We start from the raw sequence: 25646 nt of genomic DNA on the forward strand, positions 1-25646 counted from the left end.
TCCGTGAACCAGAAGCGGTGTAGTCTTGCTGGTCACATGACCCAGAAAGCTGTCTGTGGACAAACGCAGGCTCCCTCGGCCTGAAAACGAGATGAGCGCCGCAACCCCATAGTCGCCTTTGACTGGACTTAACCATCCAGAGGTCCTTTACCAGGGGTTGGCAACCTAAGGCCCATGGGCCACAAACAGCCCACCGGGGTCGTTTTACCGGCCCACGAGCGGCTTGCTCGGAGAGTCCCCATGAGCTGCGCTAAACTGGTGCAGCACAACGCAGGGACTCGCTTTTGCAGCACCTGAAATTGCATCTGCGCAGACGCAGATGCCGGAAATCGCGGGCGCACACGCAATCCGGCCCACGGAGGGGGCTCCGCAGCAGTGAACCGGCCCAGGCAAGTTAAGCCTTGCTGACCCCTGTCCTTTACCTTTACCTTTTTACCTGCCTAACAGCCGATTTGCAGGCTGCAGCCGCTGCTTCCCCGTCCATCAGCTATGGACAGTGGCGTAGTGTGGGGGGTGCAGGGGGGGCCGGCCGCACCGGGCGCAACATCTGGGGGTTAGGGTTAGGGGGCGCAAATCCACAGGTTGGGGGGCGCAAATTACTTGCCTTGCCCTGGGTGCTGACAACCCACGCTACGCCACTGGCTATGGAAGCCTCCCCTTCTCTCCAGCTCATGTGGCTTCTTGACTGGCACAAGTGCAGGGAAGAAGCTGCCCTGCGTGTCTGCTCTGCAAGCCGTCCCTTCAGCTGTGCTGGTCCACGGTGGAACCACGATGTCCCGCTGGCTCGCATGCGTGGACCAGAGGGACAAGATGGCTTCCACAGCTGGCTGTGCAGAAGCAGCAGCAGCGGCTGTTCTACCCCTGACGTCAGCTGCTAGACCTTCCCCAGAGGAGGGAACTTTGGATATGGGGTTTCAAAAAAGAGCCCCCTATACTGTGAGGTCTACTCCTTTTTAAAATGGCAAAGAATTTCAAAAGCAGTTTGTTCTGTGAACAGCCTGCTGTACAGAGGGATGGGGAAGATGGCCCAGAATTCCACCAGCTGTGCTCAAACCCATAGACGCAACTAAAGAAGGTCATTGCAGCCTGGCTGCATATTCTGTCTATATATTATGGCCATTTCACCCCCTCAAGCAAAGTTAAGTTTCCCAGTTCTGTGCCCTCATAGCTGTGTGCCTCCAAATTCCTTCTGGCAATCCTCTTCTGCTAGCTGTTCTTTGTCTTCTGTCTGCAGTGAGTTGGCTGCAAATGCTAGGCATTTAGGAGACAATTGAAATACAAGTCCACTACCTTGCTTTTTTTTCTAGAGTGATAACTGAATGTCAGAGAAGCAACGTGGGTTGCCATCGATAAGAGATATTTAACTTGTCTGTCATTTCTCCCCCCCTTCTCCCTCCCTTCCCCTTTCATCTGAAGGAAGAAACCACCCGACCTGACTTCACCTTTGCTGCTGGCTTTGAAGATCATATTCTAGGTGTCAATCAGCCGCCCAAAATGGGAATCGCAGGGCTTGCCACCAGTGAACTTGCCCAGAGCACCACCAGTCTTGGAAGCAGCAACAGCAGTGGCGATGTAGGGAGACAGCATTTCCAAGCAGGTATTCTCCTTCCCTTTTAGCTGGGATGGGCTGTCTGACACTTGAGATCAAGGTGCTGAAAAGTTCTAGTTGCCAGGTAATTTGCAGGTTTAGAAGAGCCCCATTCCAGAAACTCCTGGGTTAGGTGTTTGTGGCATTCAGCATCGAGGAGACCAGGAGGTAAATTATATGAGCTTGAATCCTGCTGGTAGACAGCTGCCCTGGACACAGAATTGACCTGTGCCTCCATGGACAGCTGTGAGTCCACCTGCCCACCTCCTGTCCCCCCAAAACAGTACTTCTGTCTTGTCAGGATTCAACCTCAATCTGTTAGCCGCCATCCATCCTCCAAAGCACAAACGTATCAAGACTATACAGTGGTACCTTGGTTTACGAACGTCTTGGAAGTCGAACGTTTCAGTTTTCGAACGCTGAAAACCCGAAAGTCAATGCTTCGATTTTCGAACACTTTTCAGGAGTCGAATGTGCTTCTGTATTGAATTTTCCATAAGTAAATGCTTCTGGAAATGCGTGCTTCGGTTTTTGAACGTTTCGGAAGTCAAATGGTCTTCGGGAATAGATTACATTCGAAAACCGAGGTACCACTATATATATATATATTTCCCTAGTAAAATACGTGTTTAGGCTTATCCGCATGCCAAAATCGGTTGTTCCTATGTTTCTCAAGCTGTCTTCACATTTTCCTCTGTTGCCTTATCTTCAGCCTTGAACGTGTCCCCATTCCGTTTGTGTTGTGCAGGTGAAGTTCAGATTCCAAGAAGTATGAAAGGTCTGGATTCGGAGAAGTCAGAACATGGCTCTTCCCACAACACCAGTTTGTCCAGCATCTTCCAAAATTGTGCCATGGAGGTAAAAATAGTTGATCTTCTGCTAGATTTATTTTGAGGGATGTTGGAGACATTTCATTCTATCAGTACCTGGTGGAACCAGATCTTGTTCATCAATATATGAAATGAATTGGAAAAAAAGCATTTCAAGTTTTTTTTATTTAAAACAATAATCAAGTAAACTATTTTAAAACCTGCAACAATTTCTCTTTAAAGTTCCACTTGAGAATGTTCACTTTGAAGTTACGTGATGACTTGAAATACCTTTCGTTCTTCAGATTCAGCCTAAATGGAATCCATTGCCTTTTCAGACACAGACTATATATAGTCCATCCACACACAAATGCTCAAAGGATCACGGTTGAGGCAATTGCGGGTGGCGCTGTGGGTTAAAGCCTCAGCGCCTAGGACTTGCCGATCGTCAGCGGTTCGAATCCCCGCGGCGGGGTGCGCTCCCGTCGCTCGGTCCCAGCGCCTGCCAACCTAGCAGTTCGAAAGCACCCCCGGGTGCAAGTAGATAAATAGGGACCGCTTACTAGCGGGAAGGTAAATGGCGTTCCATGTGCTGTGCTGGCTCGCCAGATGCAGCTTGACACGCTGGCCACGTGACCCGGAAGTGTCTGCGGACAGCACTGGCTCCCGGCCTATAGAGTGAGATGAGCGCACAACCCTAGAGTCTGGCAAGACTGGCCTGTACGGGCAGGGGTACCTTTACCTGTGCAATAACAGTTAACAAATATGTTACGAGAATAAGGATTATTGATCTACTGAGATGTGTTAATTAGGAGAAGCTTTGGAGGAACTTAAAAAAACCCCAAGGGCTCTGAGTTCTGAATATTTGTAAGCAGATTTCCACTTTCATAATGGGATTCTGCTTCCTCTTGTTCTCCCTGTAAGCTGACCTTGTACTCTCAGAATCTGCTCCAGAAGTCCCATTATGCAAATAGCCATCTGTTCTGTTCACACGTACAGCCTCTGATACATAAAACCCATAACGATTGTAATTAGTTGTTGTTGTTGTTTTGTTAGGTCTTAATGTCAAGTTGTTCTCAGTGTCGTGTATGTGGAGCTCTAGTTTACGACGAAGAAATCATGGCGGGATGGACTGCGGATGACTCTAATCTGAATACTACATGCCCATTTTGCAAAAGCACTTTCTTACCTCTTCTTAATGTGGAATTTAAAGACCTGCGTGGTCTTGCAAGGTTGGTTCATTTGCCGCTGCGTGAATCCTTAAGGGCCTGTAAGTGCTGTGTAGATATTTCCATATGTAGCTTGTGGCAAATTTAAATGGTAGCTGTTGGGATAAGGGACATTCCTTCACTTCCTTTGACACCTGAACCGTCCTTTGGCTATATTTCTGGCTTCTCTTTCTCTTCGCACAGCAAAATAAGTGTGTGCAGGTTTTTTCTTTCATTTAAAACAATTTTATTGCCTGAGAATCTTTTACACGATAATGAATTGGTGGGTGGCTCTCATTTATTTATTTTATTTTTATTTAAAACTAAAATGTAATGCCTATATCAATTTCTAGTCTATAACAGTTAATTGCTGAAGCCAATTGTGAATTCTGACTAGTTAATGTACCCCCAAAATAGGACATTTTGCATTCCAACCTTTTTCGTTCGCTTTGGTTTTTTTGCTCCCGTTTCCTTATTAGCTTGCTTTTGAAACCGAGTACCTCTGGCGATAGTTTGCACAGCAGCAACATTCCATTAACCACGGATTCTCTGGAGCCAAAGGCTGTTTCAAGCCCCGCTACTGATCTGATCAGTTTTGCCGAATCTTCAGATATGAACCAGACCATCGCTGAAGAAAACAGCACCGCAGCGAAGCAAAGGTACCGAAAGAGAGAAAGACAGAGCAGATCTTAGTTTCTGGGGGAATTCATGCGGCCTTTGCTTTGCTTTGAAGCTTCGTTTCAAAAAATGTTTGGAAGAACAGTGTGTACTCAAATCTAGTGTACAATCTGGTGGTACTCAAGAGACCCATGTTTGTTAAGTGCAGAGACCAAGGCAAATATACCTGAAGGAGCGTCTCCACCCCCATTGTTCAGCTTGGACACTGAGGTCCAGCTCCGAGGGTCTTCTGGCAGTTCCCTCCCTGCAAGAAGTGAGGTTACCGGGAAGCAGGCAGAGGGCCTTCTCGGTGGTGGCATCCGCCTCCTGTCAGATGTCAAGGAGATTCACAATATTCCAGTATACCTGAAGGAGTGTCTCCACCCCCATTGTTCAGCCTGGACACTGAGATGTAGCTCCAAGGGCCTTCTGCTGGTTCCCTCCCTGCAAGAAGTGAGGTTGCAGGGAACCAGGCAGAGGGCCTTCTCAGTAGTGGCGCCCTCCCATCAGATGTCAAGGAAATAAACAACCAGCTGGCTTTTAGAAGACATCTGAAGGCAGCCATATTTGGGGAGGTTTAAAATATTTGGTGTTTTATTGTGTTTTTAATTCCCTGTTGGAAGCCTCCCAGAGAGGCTAGGGAGGCCTGGTCGGATGGACGGGATATAAGTAATAAATTATTACAGTGGTACCTCTGGTTGCGAACGGGATCCGTTCCGGAGCTCCGTTCACAACATGAGCAGAACGCAACCCGTGTCTGCGTGTGTGTGGGTTGTGATTTGCCGCTTCTGTGCATGCAGACTGTGCTGGCTGAAGGACTTCTGCCTGCACCATGGGGCTTACCCCCTCCTTCTCCCCATTGTGTGCCCTCCCCCAAATTGGATGGGGGGGTTTGGGGGAGAACACAGGGAGAGGAGAGGGGGTGCATGCACCTAGGAAACTTCCATCGTAGCGTGACGTTGAATTCCACCCTTTCGTTTTAAGCACTGGCGTCGCAGGAGGAGGGGACAGGAACCTCAACCCCCCCAGGCCCTCTGCTACAAGCAACGCCTCACAACGAGGAGGTTCTCTGACTAGGAGCCATAGCGTTGGTGGTCCACTGCAAAATATTGATCTCTTGCAAAGGCCGGCTCATGGCATCTCAACCGTCAGCCTTCCCAACAGCTTGCAAGAGGCTGTGGTAAGTCGTCGGCAATAACTGCTTGTTAAGCTGATCTGTTGGTAGCGAGTGACTGCATGTGCTTTGAGATCCTTTGCTAGCTACAGAGTGTCATGAACATTAGCTTTCTCGTTTGGGTGGGGGGAAGAGATTCTCCAGGGGCTTTTATCTTGTGTACAGAAAACGCGGGTGGCGCTGTGGGTTAAACCACTGAGCGTCTTGGGCTTGCCGATCAGAAGGTCAGCGGTTCGAATCCCTGCGACGGGGTGAGCTCCTGTTGCTCGGTCCCTGCTCCTGCCAACCTAGCAGTTTGAAAGCACACCAGTTCACGTAGATAAATAGGTACCGCCGCAGAAGGAATGGCGTTTCCATGCGCTGCTCTGGTTTGCCAGAAGCGGCTTAGTCATGCTGGCCACATGACCCGGAAGCTGTACGCCAGCTCTCGTGGCCAGTAAAGCGAGATGAGCACTGCAACCCCAGAGTCGGCCACGACTGGACCTAATGGTCAGGGGTCCCTTTACCTTTACAGTAAACCAGTAAGGGGTGAAGAGGTGCTGGGAAACTTTCTTTTCCTTGTATAGTTTGTTTTAATCCCTGTCGCAATGCAAACATTCCAAATGTTCTAAGGGTGATGTGTTTCAGCAACTTTTGTTATAAAGAAAGCTGTGGAACTGTAGCAGTGTGTCATTTTTAGACTCAAGTTTGCATTACTGCAAACTTACCCAGCCTGGTGCCCTTCAACTGTTTTGGATTACAACTCCCTTCAGCCCCAGTCAGGATGGTTCAATAACAGAATCATCGAGTTCTAAGGGACCCCTAAGGGCTATCTAGTCCAACCCCTTGCAATACAGGAATCTCAGCTAAAGCATCTAATGACAGGTGACCATCCAACCTTTGCTTAAAAATCTCCAAGGAAGGAGAGTCCACCACCTCTCGTGGGAGACCATTCTACTGTCGAACTGCTCTTTAGTCGGAATCTCCTTTCTGGTAACTTGAAGCCATGGGTTCGAGTCCTACCCTCCAGAGCAGGAGACAACAAGCTTAGTCCCTCTTCCATGTTACACCCCTTGAGATATTTGAAGGTGGCTCTCATATCTCCTCTCACTCTCCTCTTTTCCGAGCTAAACACCCCCAGTTCCCTCAACTATTCATCCTTAGTCTTCGTTTCCAGACCCTCAATCATCTTGGCTGCATTGAGGGAGGCTGCATTATGTTGTGCAACTTGCTCTCAGAGTAATGTAGCTCAGGGACACCTCAAGGTGTTTCATTGGTGAGAGAAGCCATCCAGCATCATTTGCAGATGAATGATTGTTGAATGTTTTTCAGGATCCCTTAGCCAAAAGGGCCAATCCTTTACCTGTGTCCGTCCCGTATTTGAGCCCCCTGGTACTAAGGAAAGAGCTGGAATCTTTGTTGGAGAATGAGGGAGAACAAGTGATTCACACCTCCACATTCATCAATCAACACCCTATCATTTTCTGGAACCTGGTGTGGTATTTCCGACGCCTGGACCTCCCAAGCAACTTGCCAGGACTCATTCTAACATCAGAGCACTGCAATGAAGGCGTGCAGGTGAGTTCTGCACAGGTACTTCCAACACGGCAGGTGCACCTGGCGATGTTTGTTTTGTTTTGCACTTGCAAACCTTAAAAGAGGGTAACCTGTTGGTTGGTTTTGCCTTGGTATCCTGCCTCCATTTGCCTTGGTGACAGAAACAAATACTGACAATATTGAATAGAGGCTAGTCATCTATTGCAGGTGTTCAAAGTCTGTTGGGGGAGTGCATATTAGTGCATGCTGCTGATAGAAAGGACGACCCCTAAAAAGCAATTGTTCTATTTCAAAATATAGTGGGGGAGATAGATAGTTAAAGTGCAACTCAGACAAAGTTAGGCACATGGCCCATTGGTTTCGTCGGAACAAAGTTAAATTCTTTAGTAGAAAAATCACTGGGATTTAAAGTGCTCAAATTTGGAGAGAATAAGCAGAGTTAGAAAACAGCTTGATCATTTAGGAAATAGCTTGGGTGTGTTGGAGAGAAGATTGTGATTTGCTTGGGGAATGTGTTTAGAAGATGTGAACAGAGCATGTAGAAAATCGGCTTCAGCTATGGAGTACATAAACAAGGCATTTCAGTTTAGAAATGCAATTACTTAAGATGGCGACTTGTTTCTGTGGGGACACAGTGTTTTTTTCGTGAATGTTCATAAGCCGATGGCTTTTTCAAAACCAGCTCTGTAAACAGATCAATATTGTGGATATGATGCAAATCCTTTCCTGTTTCTGAAATTGGCTTTGTTTAAATGGGAGGAGGCCATGTGCTCTAATCCTTCGCTAGAGAACTCCGTCAGCAAAGGGTGAAATTAGCATTGTGCACCCGCCATTGCAAAACTGCTGGCAAGAGAGCTCAGTCTGTGGCAAAGTGATAAGAAAGCGTGTTTCCTCTCTTTTAGCTTCCTCTGTCAAATTTGTCTCAAGACAGCAAGCTAGTGTTTATCCAACTTCTGTGGGACAATATCAATCTTCACCAAGAGCCCGGGGAACCTCTGTACCTATCTTGGAGAAACTTCAGTGAGTAAAAGTGTACATTTCAAAACGTGTTTTGAGAATAAGACTCTTCACCTGTGCTCGACGGTCATCGATATTTGCCCATCTTTTCCAAAATGACTGCCCATGTTCCTTGATGGGTCAGCACTCGGACCAATTACCGGCAGCCTTGGTGGATGAAAAGCTTGGATACAACTGCTTGGACGCCAGTTGCTAGTACAATCTACTAATGCAATAGGCCAGTGGTTTTCAACCAGTGCCTTGAATGATGGTCTGGGGTGCTGCAGGCAACACTGGCCTCTGTCCCTCTTTCCTTCCTCCCATGCCCTCTCATGTCTCTGCCTCCCAAAGGCTTGCATAGCTGTTATTGCAGCAGCCCTGGCTACAAGCTTCACAGGCAAATGGTGCCTCTGAGAGGCACCTCTCTTTGGGGTGGGGGTCTGGGGCAGCTCAGAGACAGCAGCTGCCTGGAGGACTCCCAAGGAGAAGGGAGAGGAGACTGGGGGAACACTCCACAAGGGAGGGTTTTAAAAAAAGGGTGAGGCTGCTAGCTGTGCAGGAAAGGGGTGACATAACTCCTGGTATGCCCTGCAGAGGACCTTAGGGTCCTTGAATAATCATAGTTTAGAGGTCCCGGGCCCTAAGGAAGTTAATTATCCTCCACCAGGGCCAGGGCCTTCTCAGTGATGGCTCCGACCTGGTGGAATGCTCTGTCCCATGAGACCAGGGCCCTTCAGGATTTAACCGCCTTCCGCAGGGCCTGTAAGACAGAACTATTCTGCCTGGCTTTCAACTTGAACTTAGCCTGATCTTTTATTCCCCTTCCTTCCCTTCCATTTTTATGAAGATTACCCGCTCTGGGATCCCACAGCTTATTCTCCCCTGGTCTCCATGCTGTCCTAAATAGGACTAATTTAGCCAGCTAGCCCTGGTGATCATCTAATGTTTACTGGATGGATTGCATGCACAGAAGTGGTCCCTCCAGTTGCGGAAACCTCGGGACCTGACCGGAGCTCCGGAACAGATCCTGTCTGCAAGCAGATACCACTGTATTTCCTATCAGGGACCTTCTATGTGCAGCTGTAATCCCTAGCCTGAAAGCTGCTTCTCCTTTCCTCTTCCAGTTGCCAAAACTTCCTCCTCTCTCCTCCTTTGCCCTGTATTTCTTCCTTCATTCCCCATCTTTTCTTTCTCCCATCTTCCCCTTTCTAGTCTCTTCCTTTCCTCTACATCTCTGCCTTTAGTCTCTGTTGCTTGTAGTTTTCCTTACTTACATGTAGGGATGGCTTTTCACCTTTCTTAGTCATAATTTGTTGATTCCCCCCCCCCCGCCCTTCTAGATTCTACAGAAAAGAAACCTTCTGCAGTTTCAGAAGAGCAACAAGCAACAGTCGCTTTAGCTGAGAACATCAAACTGAGTATTCAGCACAATGATGTTGTGAAACCCATCAATCTTCTTGTGCAGAAAACTAAGCAAGATAGGAAACAACAAAGGTAAAAGGGAAATGCCACTGACTCAACAAAAATACGGGGAGGAAAAGTAGTGGCAGTTTTCAAAATTCCTTGCATATTTAGCTATCTGGGGGGGAAGTTAACCTGCATTAAGGTGCATGCAGTTGCTTCCATGGGAATCACTGGAGACAAAGATCGCTGCAGAGACGGCAAGTATGCATGCAGAAGTATATCAATATGGAAGTTTGGTGTAAAATTTTACTGTTTTGCTCTTGCAAAGACGCAACTATATAATGAAAGGTCACACTGACATCTAGAGCCTTTTTAGAACACCTTCCTTGTGATTTGCATTACCCAGAAAGCAGCTGACGAGTGTTGGATCTCTTAAGACAATGCAGATGGGGCTGCCGTTAATGAACAGTAAAGCCTTTTTTCCTCAGGAAAACTTGTGACTGTTTGACCTAAGAAACACACTCAGTGACATTTTTCACCTGTGAGAACTCTAGTTGCATGTAAGGTAGTGTAACTTACAAGGCAGCATGTGGTTGGATAGGCTAAAGGGAAGGCTGAACTTGTCTAATTTCTAAACATGCATTTTACAGGAGCTTTTACAGAGAAATTCTTTTCCTGTCCCTGGTCTCACTTGGGAGAGAGAATATTGACATAGGTAAGACACGTAAGCATGTGTGTGTTTTATGAATGGTATTGGATGTCATTATTCTTGTAACCAGAAACTAACTCTTCAAATACATTTCTTTTTAAATTATTAGTTCACCTGGAAAAGCAAAGCATAGCTAATCTTTAATATTGTTTCTTCTAACTTATAATAATTGCTATATCTTTGGCGCCCTTAAAAACAAGATTTAGCTTTTCTGGAATGTTGTAGTTTACATTTGAAAGGCTTAATGGATGAATCAGAATGGACAGTGCATTCATATTTTGTGTGTTTGAAGACCAGCAACTCAAAAAGGCCCAGGCATTCTATCTTTACCTAAGAGAATCTCCTTCCATTTCCATTGTGAATGGCTTTCTGCTGCATGGAAAGAGATGTTTTACAGAGTGTTGAAAAGCTTTAGCAAAAGGTCGGTACAACTTCTCCGTCTCCCTTGACTGAAGCTCTGCTTTCGTTCTTTGCAGAGGCCTTTGACAATGAGTACAGAGCTGCCTATAAAAGCCTTCCAGCCGAGGTGCTTGAAAAGATGCAGAAGATCGACGCCCCGCCCAGTGTCAACGTTGAGTGGTGCAGGAAATACTTTGGGGCGCCTGTCATATAAACTCCGCAAAGACGATGCCATGTAGCAGCTCCACAAACAGAGAGCAGAGGAAAGGGACAAAATGGTGAATGTGTTGATTTGGATTCAGCTATAGCTGTTGGCGTTCAATTCAGGAATACGTGTAGCACTCTCTTCCGTGACAGTCCGATGTCTATACCAGCCCCAAGAATTAAGTGCAAATACGCTAGTGCAAAGTCATTGGCTTTTGAATTGAGTTTAACCTTCCTGTGCGTCATGTTTAGAACGACAACTGAGACTGGCGTTTTAATTGGTGTCTTGCTTTTTAAAACTTGAAATGTTGGAATGTTTTATTTGTCTTCTAGCCCAAGAGCACACTGGTTTCTTTATGAATGGATCCATCAGTTTAAAAGAGAGATATCTACTTGCTGCATGTATATGTACATTTTGTACATTTTGAATTGTAATTCTTTTCCCTTGGGTCAAAAGACCAAACCGTAGCTTTAGTTTAAATGCCCATCTTCTTCTTGGAAAACAATCACTGTCTTGGACTGTAGCAAGAATATAGCTGTTGTGGCTATTGTAAAGCATAGTATTTTCCTCCTTTTTATAGAATAACTACTTTAAATAATTCTCAAACTGTACATACAATGTTCTCCCCACAATGATGGGTTCCTACCCTGAGTGGCTTTGAAGGCAGTTGCCTCTCTATAAAGGAAAGTGGGAGTAAATGAATCTAGGGTACATATATGGGTGGGGGAAATTGACCACATATACCTGTCTTAGCATTTGTGTAAAAGAAAGTATATAATATGTATTTTGGGGCAAAGCTTGAAGCTGTCAGGTGCCTCATTCCTTGCTCATCTTTTTAACCTGTGGGACATTTTCTTTGCACTGTCCAATTTAAATACTTCTATATTAAAATGTATTTATACTCACACACTTGAACATATATGTTTACCAGGAGTGTAAAGGCTAATTTTTAATCTTAACTTTTTAAATATCTCTGGTTAATTACCAGTTTGTTGCAGAGAGAGGGGGAGAATGCTTGCATTCACAGCTGTCTTTTGACGGTCACATGGATGTTTTCTGAAACATTTAATGACGGTTAAGAGAGATGGCTATCCTCCTCCTCTTCACTTCAGATGATGTCATGGTATCTGAGCATCTGCATTAACTACTTTTATGAAGCAAGTCCATTAAGAGGGATTGTGGATAATGACTAAAACGTACACACATATTCTTGATCCTGCGGGTTTTCTGCCCCTTGTAATCTTTCATACTGCACTAGCGCTAAGCTAGAGCACAGCATGGCAGGATTGTGACTATTCCAGTAACAGCAAGAATTTTGCACTTGTCAGAATAGTTTGGCACTTTAGACTAGATTCTCTCTTAGTGTTCACACTAAACCACATTTCAAAATATATTGCTGGAAATGTTTTAAATGTGAAAGCCGTCCCTTGAAAGAGCACAGTAGGCAGAGAGTGTCTCCCTTATACTTTTCCTCCTCCCCCCTGCCACCACTATTTTTCTGAAATTGCGGGGGACTAGTATATTAAGGTTGCTTGTAGGATGTCTGTTTTAGCCCCCCCCCCTTTCTCAAATACAATGCATTTTTTCATTTACAAATGATTATTATAAATAAAAAACCTTACGAAACACCTTTTATGGTATGTTCATATTTCCATTGTAAATTAATGTTATGTATGAAAGACTGCACTTGGAACCTTTCTTGTTTTGTTTATGCAGGCTGTTTCTTACCATTTCAGTTTTGCCGTTTCTGAATTACATCTTACTGCAAATCAGCAGGAACAATTTGGGCTATTGATACTATGCAGAAAAAAATTGGCATTTTAGCTAGTGGTAATTCTTTTGCTGTAACAAATAGCATTTAGGGTAAAGCAAGTCACATTTTAAAAACCTTTCGCTGTGTTTGAACTGTTGGCATTGCACTTCTGTTTTAATGCAGAACAGAGGATAAGCACCAAAGACTTAAGTTCTTGCATTATTACTCCAGCAAATTTGAGAAACCTAATTTCCTGAAAGCAGATGTTGGAATGAAGGCAGCATCGACTCTTCCCATGTGGTCGAGCTGCTAATGTTACTCTAGCTAACCAGTGAAGTAACACAAATGCTAGCTTCAATTTAGTGCATTTAATGCTGTATTTTGGACCCATAACAAAGCTGTCACCTGCTTTTTAAAAAGTGCCATCGTTTTCCTTTCAACTGTCCGTAAATTCTGGGACTGTGTGGTACAGTTCTCTATAAATTTTATTTCATTGGGGGCTAATTTGGTCTAAGCGAGTTTTTTTAATGCAAGCTATTAATTTGGCTTCTGATAACATGTTAATTGTGAGTGCACTTTAGAAAACCATCAAAGCAGCTGACAAAGACCAATAACATGGTTGCTTAGCGAGAGCTATGTGTGGCAGCTTGAGTAATAAGGTAGTAGAAAGAATCTTCAGAAGCGCAAGGCTTTTGCAGAATTTATATCACTTACTGGCTGATCCTATGCAAGTTCACTGAGAAGTCCCATAGAGTTCAATGAAATTTACACCCCAAATAAGTTTGCCTAAGGAAAGCTAGTGCCACGTGTACAGTTTGGCTCTATGAAACATACATATTAACCATGCGTAACTTTAACATGAAGTTAAATTTTAAGGGGGCAAATGTCTTGGAAGTAAATGTCTCAGCAGCTTATCCACTATACATCATTACTGGGAGTTAATGGTAGCAAATTAATTATAGTGCAAGCGTCATGAAACCCCTGTTCAGTTAAAGTCTCTTTTATAGAATAATGAAAACTAACAGAATAACCACAAAGTTTAGTTGTTTTTATATCCATTTTCCCCATCCAATTTTTTTAAAAAAGATGTATTTAGGTATGGAAATAGATGAACAGTTAGGACTTCAGGCATATTACTCATAGGGCTAGCTATTTGTGCTGACCAAACCAAGTAAAATGCTACGTATGCAGTATAAAATTAGGTCCTCTCTCTGTTAAACTAATACGGGATGTTTCTAAAACACTAAAAGCTTACACCTGGTTTGGGGAATTAAATCAAAGCAAGCCAGCCTGCAATTTTAACTTTTGGGTAGTTTTAAGCTCCTTTTTATTCCAGCGCAAAAGCTGTGAGATGTAAAAAGATACCATGCTTTTCCACAACCTGTGGCAGCGTAGAAACTAAAAATTACTTAGCTACATTTGAAAACCCTTTTAAGCTCCTTTCTATATTCTGGCGGTGACCAGCATAGGTGTGTCCAGTTGCCTTGTAATTGCAGACACATGGGGTCCGGAAAAGAGAAGAAGGGGAGCAGGGGGTCTTTATACATGCTCTGCCAATGCACAGAGGGGCCAGGAATAAGAACCCTGCATGAAGGGGTCACTGGCTGCATCTAACTTTTATAGTGTTTTAGAGGATTCCCTACATTAAACTAGGAGAGGAGTTTGCTACAGTTCTGTTCCTATTCTGCCACATTGACTGTGCTGCATGTTGGGGGGGTTGGGAAACAGACCTTAAAACACCTAGAATCCTGCGGAGTACAAGTATAAAAAGGGATTGTTTTGTCTTTAACATTAAAAGTGACATTGCTTTGAGGTCAAATTTTATAATTTCATGATAAAGGTGGGAAGGTTTCAATTACTAATACAATCATGTACCGGTTTCAGAATTTGAATGTCACCAATTCACTGTGCTTTGAGCTACCTGGTATCTTAATATTTTTGTTAATAAGCTTGTTTCTTATTGACTCTTTTGCATAGGTACCCTGGGTGATTTAGAAACCACTTGTTAAATGTTATATCAAAAATAAAAGTGTACAAATGTCTGATATTAGTCTATTGCACTTCTTTTGTTCTTAAGCAATGTTTTTCAAAGGCTCCAAAGCAGGAGAGGGGTCAGTGGCTTCTAGTTCCAAGGTTCTGCCACAAGAAAGGCAGACAACCATAGAGAAAGATAACAAACCAAGTGCCACACCCGTCTCCAATATGGAGAGAGGCCTCAAACAGCCATTTGTTTTGCACACCCATCGATTAATGTGGCAACAGAATATTAACATTAAACTTTAAATGGGCATTTGTCTCTTTTTTAAAAAATAACGTGAACAGTTCCATCTCACCATAAAAGTTTTATTTAATGTTTTCAGGAACACAGTTCCTCATTTACTTCTGGCTTGATTCTGATTTAGATGTGGAGGCTCTCAGAGAAGAAAGTCTACGCCTCTTGGCTATTTGCTCTTGTCGTTTTTCCTTTGCCTCCTTAAAAAAAGAAAGAGGGGAGAAGGTACCACGCATCAGTATGAAACAGTGTTTCTGCAACAAAAAGACACAGCTGCATTCTGTAAAGTCCTTTTTAGACATTCTCACATGGGGCATGGGAACGGAAACGCTAGCCCCACATCCCTTGTCATCCTCCACAAGTTGGACGGCAACTGTTTTCCAGCATCAGGGAACCTCAACATGTGGAGGAGGGTCCTTCCTTCATAGGGTTGCCAATGGGAAAGGGGGGAGGAAGTCACAAAAAGCAACTGCCTTCATCGCCTACAGGAGCCTCTCACACAATTACTAACCATGGTGTCCAAAGGCCTGAAGGCTATTCTGTTCTATAAATGATGCTTCATACCCTTCCATCTCTGTTACCACAGTTCTCACCTGTGCACCTTCCAAGATAGAGGTCAGTTACCAACTATGCCAATATCATACTGCTAGGTAGTGGACTGTTCAAAATGTAGGGGTGGGGAACCTCAGGCTCTGTGATTCTCAGCCTCTCCCATTTGGCCCCTGGACTGTCCAAAGAAGAGACTGCCTTCTCCGGCCAATACTGGCCCTGCTTTTCACCCTTTGTGAATGTGTTTGCCTTAACTCTGATAATGCCCCCTGCTTACCTGGATGAAGGGATAGAGGGTGGGTGTGTTTGTAAGAAACTAGCTTTCTGTAGGCTGGCATCCGTCTCACATACAAGAAAGCTAGTTTCTTACAAGCAGACACAAACCCTCTATCCTCCCATCCAGGTAAGAAGGAGGGAGGCATTATCATCCTTCCACCTTGGCCTCTGACCCTGCCCACCACTGAGATGCAGCCACTGCAAGGGTGCCCAGAAAGGAATCCATGCATGGGCTGAAATAAGTTTCTCACCCTTGGTTTAAATCAGCCAGTAATTAACATATTGTGCTTAATGGGTGTAATCAAAAATAAATGCCGAATGTGCCTTGAGGATGGGGTGGACTCAGAATCCAGATAAGCCAGAAGCTGCGCAGAACTAAGTATACCTTCATTCTTTTAGCCAGAAGCTTGGCATATTCTGCAGCTTCGTCCTTGTTCTTTTGGGTACGCTGCTTCTTCAGAGCAATACGCCGGCGCTTGTGTTGCAGGACCCTGGGAGTCACCAAGCGCTGAATCTTGGGTGCTTTGGTCCTGGGCTTCTTGCCTAAGAACAGACATGAGCACAATCAACAGGGCAGCTGTTGTCAAGTCCAGAGCAAAGAATCTACAATTGCAATTTAGCTCATTTCTCTACCACTGGAACAAAACTTGCCCAACACGTATAAGGCTACAGACTTGAAGAAGACATTTATTCTGCATTTATTCTGCCCTGGTAACTGGTAATGTGCAAGGAAAAGCTGTAATCAGTTTGCACCTGCCCTCAAGAACACACATTTCCATCTGCACTGTGATAAAATACCTATAACTTCACCTAAAATACCTATAACACAGGGAATGTACTGGGCAACGCACATCCTGTTTTACTAATCCCACCCACCCTTGAAGCTCAAAGGGGCAGAGGGGCTCAGATGTCCCAACACATCTGAAAACAATGCGGGATGGATGGAACATATGGGCGAGACTGCCCCCTTCACAAACACATTTGACAGGCCTGTGCAAGCGATCTGCATGCAAATTAATGTATGCACATAGAGCTCCTCTCCACACTACCAAGGAGGGAGAAAGGACATATCCTGGCTGGGCCAGCATCCCCCTAACGAGTGGTAGATCTACACATCTATGTTGAGCCACATGTAGAACTTGTTCTAATATGCTCTAAATGGGCAGCTGGTGGAGTCGCCATATACCATTATCAAAACACTGTGGCTGAAATGGTCTGTTGACTGGACAGCAGTCTGAAAGCTAACCAGATTGGTAAATGCCCACCTAGTTCCAATTCCCCCCACCCTGTCTGGTTACATTTCTGTGGAAATTCCAAGTCCGACAGGAATGACACTATAGCACCTGAATACACAGCCAATCACTAGATCACTAGTTTTGCCTAGTAGGCCCGTTGCGACAAAAATACTGTATTTTCCCATGCATTAGACGAGGTCTTTTGACTCAAAAATTGTGTCAAAAAACTGGGGTCACCCAATACACAGATAGTGGCATGGGGGGGTGGCGCACCCACCTGTGCGCCGGTTGGCTGGAGCACAACTTGCCCCGATGCCACTGTGCGTGGGAAACAATCTATGGAGTGTTTCCTACCCACGGCTGCGTGGGGGAAGAAGCTCAACAACTTTGGGCCACCTCCCCTCATTTTCTGAAAACTAAGTCCCCCAAAATAAGGGGGGGGTCTTATACATGAGGGCGTCTTATAGACGGAAAAGTACGGTAACCAAAACGTTATCTTCTTTCCTCTTACCTTCCTTGTTCAATGGCTTTCTCACAACATACTGACGGACGTCATCTTCTTTGGAGAGGTTGAACAGCTTTCGGATCCTGCTAGCCCTCTTGGGACCAAGTCGGCGAGGCACAGTGGTGTCAGTCAGTCCAGGAATATCTTTCTCACCTGAAGTTGCCAGGCCAGAAAGATTATTCTTAGCAAGAGCTAGACGCAGAAGCCAAGCTCCCAGCCCTGCACACCTGAGACTCTGGTCTCCTATCCCTTTCAAATTCAAGTATCTCAAGATAATGCATGCGAAAACTTGAGCCACCCAGTCCTCATTAACTTCTGCTCTCTAGAACAGGCAATACTATGTATAGAATTTCCTACTGCCTAGTTTCCCTCCCTTAATTCACTGGTAGCAGCAACATCAAAAATTTCCATTCAGACCCAAGATCTGAGAACAGCCAATACTCAGCTAAAAGCTGAGTATTTCCTAAAACCCCAACATCTAATAGTGTAATCAGAGATTCAAAGTTAGTTCTGAAACACTTATGACACCTTGAATTCTGCTCAGAGGGTAATCAAGCCTGAAAATTTATTCCTGGCGCTTGTTCGGAAAGGCTGCTGCACCGATTACAGCTGCTAAACAGCTACCAAGAGCAATTTCAGAAAAAAGTATTATTGGTGGCATCCTTAAAGTTAGGCACAGATTAATCAGGCAATGAAGGCACATTTAAAACCTAGAAAGAGCTGGGGATAAATGTTGCTTGTCCCAACCTAGGAGCTCTAGACCTTGCTCCAGAACAAGTGCAAAAGTGAGCTTCTTGGACACACTTTGCCATCAAAGCTATAAATCTGTTGGAAATGTAATACGCCAGACCCCTAGCAGTTCACAGTCCAGAGCAAAATTATCTACCTCTTTCCCCTTTGCTATCTTCACTATGGTAGAATCTACCCACATCTAAAAGCTGTTCAAAAATGTTTTTTTTTTAATTTTCCAAAAGGCTCGCCATCACCATCACGTGTCACTTAAAACATTTTATTTGTAGCTGTACAGCTGAGCCCTATGTTAAAAAATTTAGATTGTATGCTCCTCAGGCAAGGACCTGTAAAATGCCACACTTGTCCTACATAAAACAACAACAGTAAAAATTCCTAGATAAACCCAGGATAGACCCTTAAAGGGCAGGGCACAGTACAGGCAGCCCCGTTTATGTGTATGACCATGTATACATGCTGAATCTGGAAATGACTCAGAAACATCATAAAGACTTCACTAAAAGGCAGGAACGCGGTGTTTGCAGGCTTTTTCGATGGGTTTCAATTATATGTGATTTCACCGATGCACACAGTGCCTCAGAATGTAACCCCTGCATAAATTCCTGCTGGTAGGGCAGGAGTTTTTGAGCCTGCAATGTACAGCCCTACTTGCTGGTCATGGGTTAAACCACAGAGCCTAGGACTTGCCGATCAGAAGGTCGGCAGTTCAAATCCCCGCAATGGGGTGAGCTCCCATTGCTCGGTCCCAGTTCCTGCCAACCTAGCAGTTCGAAAGCACGTCAAAGTGCAAGTAGATAAATAGGTACTGCTCCGGCGGGAAGGTAAACGGCGTTTCCGTGTGTTGCTCTGGTTCGCCAGAAGCGGCTTTGTCATGCTGGCCACGTGACCCGGAAGCTGTATGCCGGCTCCCTCGGCCAATAAAGCGAGATGAGCACCGCAACCCCAGAGTCGGTCACGACTGGACCTAATGGTCAGGGGTCCCTTTGCCTTACTATGTGTGTGTGTGGGGGGGGGAACCCTTACCTTTCTTTACAATGACCAAATTCAAGACGCTTAAATTAGCATCAACAATGCAACCCCGAACAGATTTGCGCTTCCTTTCTCCAGTCCTTCTAGGGCGGTAACATGAGTGGCCCTTGCTGAGAAGCAGGCGGACACGTCCGTGAGTCAGGACCCCCTGCTTCATGGGGAAGCCTTGCTTGTCATTGCCACCGCTGATGCGGACAACGTATCCCTGAAACAAAGACGAGGAGCTTAGACCTTTCTCTCAAGGGGGAACAATTTAAGAGTGTAAGTTCAATTTCTCATTCTTTTCTCCGTATACAGGTAACAGATGCCGCTAAATATAAACTCAATTGCACTGGCAGAAAGAACATTGCCTTTCTTCATTTTGAGCATCAACAACCAGACCTGCTGAGATTGCCTGGTTTGACCAATATTGAAACCATGTTCCAGAACTTCTACAATATTACCATATTATGCCTATTGATCATGCTTGCTTAGCAATATTGTGGAATCTGTCTTGAATGTAGAAGAAATGCCAAGTCCAGCGATTTAAAGCAAATTCACTTTATTTATGATGCGCAGTCTACTGATTTCACATGGAATGTCTTACCTATAAGGGCCAACATGTGACAATCTCCCAGTGCATCATGTCCTGCCCAGGCATTTAATCAGATCACTTAATTCCATTTCTAACCAATTCTAATACATGAACATGAAGCCCACAAATACAAGGGTGTTAACAAAACAGACACTGTTTTGATCTGTTTGATTTCCACTAAAATTGAATCCCACTAACATAACCTCTCAACTTTTGGGGCAAATGGGTATACACATGCTCCCCACAGATGCTTCAATACTAAGATTGCTATGCATAAAGGAAAATTGCTGTTGGATTCCCTGCTCTGCAGAAATCAATTAAGTTAGCACACTTGAGCAGAAGTGAATTTACTCCCAAAGTCACAGACTCATTAAGTGCATTTACTGGCAATTTTCATGCTGTATCACACCACCACACCTCTCCCATAGCCACTTTCCCTGGCAGCGTTCTGAACTCCAACCCACCATCGCTTTGCTAACTTAAGTATTTTCCAGACTCCCTGCCAACTCACCATCAACACACAGGTAAGAATGCACTTTTTTGCATGCAGCTGCGCACAAGGAGTTTGCTACTACATGCAGAGATCTGTGGACAGGAGTAGCAATGCCACCACTAAACTCTGAGCTCACTCTTTCTCAGACTGATGGGTAAACACAGATGCAGTCACAACCATGCACCCAAATCCATCTGGGCAAGGCCCATGCCTTCAGTGGTAGTAGTAGCTTTGCATTCATTCAAAGGCTCCCAGGTTCAATCCCTGAGATCTGCAGGTAGCATAGGAACAATTCATCCCCAAATACTGAAACAACCCCTCAGGAATAATTAGATGGGCCCAATGTGTAACTCAGTAACTCCCAGAGTTCTCATTCAATATGAATCCATGAGGGCCTCTGGACAAGACACCAGACAATAAGGTTGTCACCTGTCCTGTATAACACAGGCTACATCCTGTATTGATAGTTTTGTCCTGTATTTCAGGTCCCCTCTCTCTGCCAAATTAGGGATCCTCTCCAATTGCATGTGTTTGAAAGGTTGTGTATTTCAGCTCTGGGTAGCCCAGCACACTTTTACAAATTCATGTGTATGTCTTTGGGCAACAGATTCCAGAGGGCCCATCCTATTAGGCTGCAATAGATTGCAATGGATTGATCGGAAGTCACTTCAGCACATGTTTTTTTTAAAAAAAAAATCACCCTCCCAACTCCCACCCTGTCCTGTATTTTGCCAGAACAAAGGTGGCAACCTTACCAACCACCCACTCAAATGGAAATGCTCCAACCATTGCGACTTTTCCTGGTGGGGGAGTTATTCCAGCCCCCTGACCCTTTTGAATGCCCCTTTCTTTACCGACTGGCCCTAGCCGCCGCCTGGATTAGAAATGCCAAGAGCTTTTGTCTACACTGCCTTGAAGAAGAACCTAAGAGCAGCCTTCCTGGCTCACCGGCGGCCCAGGGGAACGTGCAGACCCCGAGCACAGCAGCACACAGAACCTGGCATTTGGCAAGAACCAAAGTGGCAACCCACAGACTCTAAATTTTCTCACCACCGCTGCTTTCTCAGCCCCATTTTGCACACATGCAACAAGCCTTATGAAGCCAGCCTCACCTTCCACTCCTCGCCAAGAGCATCCGCGGAGACTTCCGTGGTCATGCGCTTCTCGTAGAAGGTGCGCAGCTTGCGCTCATCGTCCACTTCGATGAGTTTCTGGCAGCCGGTGGCTGGGAAGGAGATGTTCAGCTGCAGGGGGGAGAGAAGCCACACTCGGGTCTGCAAAGGGGCTTAAAGGGTTCCCCAGGGCGGCATTGAGCCCCGTCGTCCTCCACAAGGACTAGAAACGCTGCCTCCTTTACCAGTGGCGGCCAAACTTGGCCCTCCAGCTGTTTTGAGACTACAATTCCCATCATCCCTGACCACTGGTCCTGTTAGTTAGGGATGATGGGAAATGTAGTCCCAAAACTGCAGGAGGGCCAAGCTTGGCCACCACTGCTCTAGATCAGGCATGGCCAAGCTTGGCCCTTCAGCTGTTTTTGGACTACAACTCCCATCACCCCTAGCTAGCAAGGCACAGAGCTCAGGGATGATGGGAATTGTAGTCCAACATCTGGGGACCCACAGGTTGAGAACCACTGCTCCACGAGCACGAGAAACGCTGCTTCCTTTACCAGTGGCGGCCAAACTTGGCACTCCAGCTGTTTTGGGACTACAACTCCCATCATCCCTACCTAACAGGACCAGTGGTCAGGGATGGTGGGAATTGTAGTCCCAAAACTGCTGGAGGGCTAAGTTTGGCCGCCACTGCTAAGCGCTCAAGACGCACGGGGTAGGGGGTCTGAAAGGTTAACAGGCGCTGCGGAATTCCCGCGAGACGACACACCGCGCGAGAGCTCCTCTCCGGAGCGGGGAAAGGAGGCCGGGGCCGCCGCGCCGCTTCCCCGCATCGGCCTCCATCCGCCGCCGGGGCCGCGCTCCCTCGTCCGCCGCCTGCCCCGCCGCCTCCCCCCGGGGCCCCTCGATCTGCCGGGGCCTCTATTTTCCGGGGGCGGAGGCGGTTTGCGCCCCCTCCGCGCCCCGCAACACCTACCTTCATGGCGCCGGCACAGCTCGCCTCGGGTCCGCCACGGGAAAGAGGACGCGCTTCCGCTGGACCGGAAGTCAAAGAGGCTCCCGCGCGTGATCTCGCGAGAGTTTATAAGGGCCCGCCCCGTCAGGGCTCAGCGGGGGCTCCTGGGCGAGTCGATAGAGATAGGAAAAAGTGTAGAGTGGGCAGCTGCCGTGGTCTTGCGAATAAAACTCTTTCATTCAGAGGAAGGAATGGAGAAATAGAGGAATTTTGGACTGCTGCATATTCTGAATGGGAATTGATGGGAACCACAGCATTCCCTCCAACGCTTCTCTGATGAAAATAGGGATGCCCTATTCCATAATAATAATAATAAATGTAACCCCTCATCTGACTGCATTGCCCCAGCCACTCTGATTGGCTTCCAACATATATATAAAAACATATTTTAAAAATTCCTTCTACAGGTCTGCCTTCAGATGTCTTCTAAAGGTTGTATAGTTACTTATCTCCCTGGTTCATGGGTTGCATAACTCCATATCCTGCAACATTTCTCCGATGAAATTAGGGACATCCTATTCCATCATCATCACATTTGTACTCCCCTCCCCAACTGACTGCATTGTCCCAGCCACCCTGGGTGGCTTCCAACATATATAAAAATATAATAAAACATTTAAAAACTTCCCTATACAGGGCTGCCTTCAAGATGTATTCTAAACATTGCATAGTTACTTATTTTCTAAACTTGGGGGTGACACAACTCCATATCCTCCAACATTTCTCTGATGAAATTAGGGACGTCCTAAGGAAAAGCGGGTGGCGCTGTGGGTTAAACCACAGAGCCTAGGACTTGCCGATCAGAAGGTTGGCGGTTCGAATCCCGGCGACGGGGTGAGCTCCCGTTGCTCGGTCCCTGCTCCTGCCAACCTAGCAGTTCGAAAGCACGTCAAAGTGCAAGTAGATAAATAGGTACCGCTCCAGCGGGAAGGTAAACGGCGTTTCCATGTGCTGCTCTGGTTTGCCAGAAGCGGCTTAGTCATGGTGGCCACATGACCCAGAAGCTGTACGCCGGCTCCCTTGGCCAATAAAGCGAGATGAGCGCTGCAACTCCAGAGTTAGTCACGACTAGACCTGATGGTCAGGGGTCCCTTTACCTTTACCTTTAAGGAAAAGCGGGACATTCAGTGATCAATTCAGAAACCAGGACGGCTTCTGTAAATCTGGGACTGTCCCTGGAAAATAGGGACACTTGAAGGGTCAGAGTCTGCCAGCAGGTTCCCCTGGCCGCTGTGAGAAGAGAGTGCCGGAAGGTTGTTCTTAGATTCTTCTTGGGCTTCTTCAAGGCACCGTAGACAAAAGCTCTTGGCATTTCTAATCCAGGCGGTGGTTAAGACCAGTTGGTAAATAAAGGGGCATTCAAAAGGGTCAGGGGGCTGGAATAACCAAGAAAAGTCACAATGGTCGGACCTTTTCCATTTGAGTGGGTGCACGGGCGTAGTAGCCAGAGGGGGCAGGGAGCTTAATAAAAATTATTTAAAAAAAAAAACAAAACAGAGGGGGCAGGGAGAGGCAGCCGCCCCCCCAATCAATAAAAAATTAAAAAATGCATAGCTAGCTGACTTTCTCCCCCCCCCCCCAAACAAAAATCTTAGCTACACCCATGAGTGGGTGGGAATCTGGGGTTGGGGTATATAAAATTATGCAGGAAGCTGAGAAAGTGAACTTTCCCTCCCTCTCTCAAGCTACAGGACAGGCAAAACTGCAGTTTGCTACCCACTGGGTACAAATACATACTTTGGCGTTTGGAAAACGTGTTCTTCTGATTTTTCCCTGCCCCCTCCACCCCCCACATTTTGGTTTGGAAACAGCTATAGGGCCAACTATCCTGCCTCTAACCATAATAGAGTAATAGTTACAGCTGTGTTGCCAAAGCTACCCAAGACAGACGAACCATTTGAGTTGATATAGACTGGGTGGTGGAATCATCGATTATAATAATCTCTGAACCCCAAGCTAACAAGTTGTTCATTGCCATGTTACTGAAAACCAGTAACAATTAAAAAAAAAATTATGTGTCTAAGACTACAGAATATAACCTAACGGTGCCTAAGTATCCGCTTTCTTGCTTTCGGTACATGGGCTAACACTTTGCTAGGATATGAGAAATTCTTCCAGCTAGACAGAAATGACACAGTGAAACTATTAAATCATATTCATTACATTTCTATTCCGTCCTTCCATCCCTTTTGTTTGCCCAATGAGAAAATAAACATTTAAAAACATTAAGAATATCTAAAAACATTTGAGGACAGTTACATACTCTCATAGGTGCCAGGGACAAGTGTTCTTTGAAAATACCTGGTTGAATTTATACAGGTCGGTAGATTTTATGCATAAGCACCAGCCCTTTTTGAGGTGGCGAAGAAATGCACATTTCAAAGATGCTGTTTTGAAAAGGCTTTCTAGTCAATTTACCCTGCAGAAATGGACTGTCCTGCTGGCTTATCTCCCTTGCCCAATGGCAGAGCCTGTGGTTTGCATTCAAAGGTCCCAGGGTCAAATGCTGGCAACTCCTGATAAGGCTGGGAAATACTCCCGGAGGGCTGCTGCCGGTTGTCATGTTGACAATGCTGAGCTAGATTGATGCCAGTGGTCCGCTTCCGTATAAGGCACCTTTTTCCTGTCTTCCTGAAAGGAGCTTTTGAGGTCCATAATTGGCTCTTAACAATTGCAACGCTAGCAGAATGCTTTTCAGCACTAATGCATGGGAAGGTGTTTGGAGCATTGCTGAGTTGGTTGGCATCAGTGTTAGAAACTCAGGTATATAAACTAGGCGCCAAAAGGCTCCTTAAACCAAGGTTACAGCTACCATAACAGGATGCCTAGTTGCCATTTTTGGGCAAGATGTCCCTAAAGTCTTATTTTTCATATGGTGGGTTGATTGCAATTGATTAACAGTTAAGCATCTGGTGAGTTCAGATGACAACCTTAAGCCAGGTTAAGAGAAAGGTAAAATGTAAAAGGTAAAGGACCCCTGGACGGTTACCGGTAAGTCCAGTCAAAGGCAACTATGGGGTTGTGGTGCTCAGATAGCTTTCTGGGTCATGTGGCCAGCAGGACTAAACCACTTCTTGCGCCATGGGACGCTGTGATGGAAACCAGAGTGCACGGAAATGCAGTTTATCTTCTACTTGCATGCTTTGAAACTGCTAGATTGGCAGGAGCTGGGACAGAACAATGGGAGCTCACCCCGTTGCGGGGATTTGAACCACTGAACTTCTGATCAGCAAGCCCAAGAGGCTCAGTGGTTTAGGCCACAGTGCCACCCACATCCCAGGTTAAGAGAAGGATGCAACAGCTCAGGGATTGTAGGACAAGACCTGCCAAGGAAAACGAATAATTTATTTATGTACGCTACAACAACGGCAAGAGTCTTGATAGCACAAGGATGGAAG

The 25646-nt window shown here is 45.7% G+C and overlaps 3 protein-coding genes across 3 annotated transcripts in view; 2 read left to right on the forward strand and 1 right to left on the reverse strand.

Annotated features, from left to right (window-relative positions):
* The window catches only part of DENND4C (DENN domain containing 4C), an 84247-nt gene extending 69764 nt beyond the window's left edge, over window positions 1-14483 (forward strand). The window contains exons 24-33 of the mRNA XM_028712948.2: window positions 1417-1597; window positions 2337-2446; window positions 3454-3629; window positions 4085-4264; window positions 5247-5442; window positions 6748-6993; window positions 7875-7992; window positions 9309-9462; window positions 10023-10087; window positions 10558-14483. Of these exons, the coding sequence (XP_028568781.2) occupies window positions 1417-1597; window positions 2337-2446; window positions 3454-3629; window positions 4085-4264; window positions 5247-5442; window positions 6748-6993; window positions 7875-7992; window positions 9309-9462; window positions 10023-10087; window positions 10558-10694 (1563 nt within the window). The 3' untranslated portion in view covers window positions 10695-14483. The remainder of the gene's footprint in view (window positions 1-1416; window positions 1598-2336; window positions 2447-3453; window positions 3630-4084; window positions 4265-5246; window positions 5443-6747; window positions 6994-7874; window positions 7993-9308; window positions 9463-10022; window positions 10088-10557) is intronic.
* Window positions 1-25646, forward strand: part of ADAMTSL1 (ADAMTS like 1) — a 718478-nt gene that overhangs the window by 686518 nt on the left and 6314 nt on the right. The window lies entirely within an intron of this gene.
* On the reverse strand, window positions 14766-22345 carry RPS6 (ribosomal protein S6). The gene is made up of 6 exons (XM_028712949.2): window positions 22210-22345; window positions 21234-21365; window positions 19049-19259; window positions 17282-17428; window positions 15921-16078; window positions 14766-14910 (listed from the first exon to the last, which is right to left on the reverse strand). Exons 1-6 carry the CDS (start codon window positions 22213-22215, stop codon window positions 14815-14817), a joined length of 750 nt encoding a protein of 249 aa, XP_028568782.1. The 5' UTR covers window positions 22216-22345; the 3' UTR covers window positions 14766-14814.

Source organism: Podarcis muralis, chromosome 17, assembly GCF_964188315.1.
Source record: "Podarcis muralis chromosome 17, rPodMur119.hap1.1, whole genome shotgun sequence".
NCBI classification, from domain to species: domain Eukaryota; kingdom Metazoa; phylum Chordata; class Lepidosauria; order Squamata; family Lacertidae; genus Podarcis; species Podarcis muralis.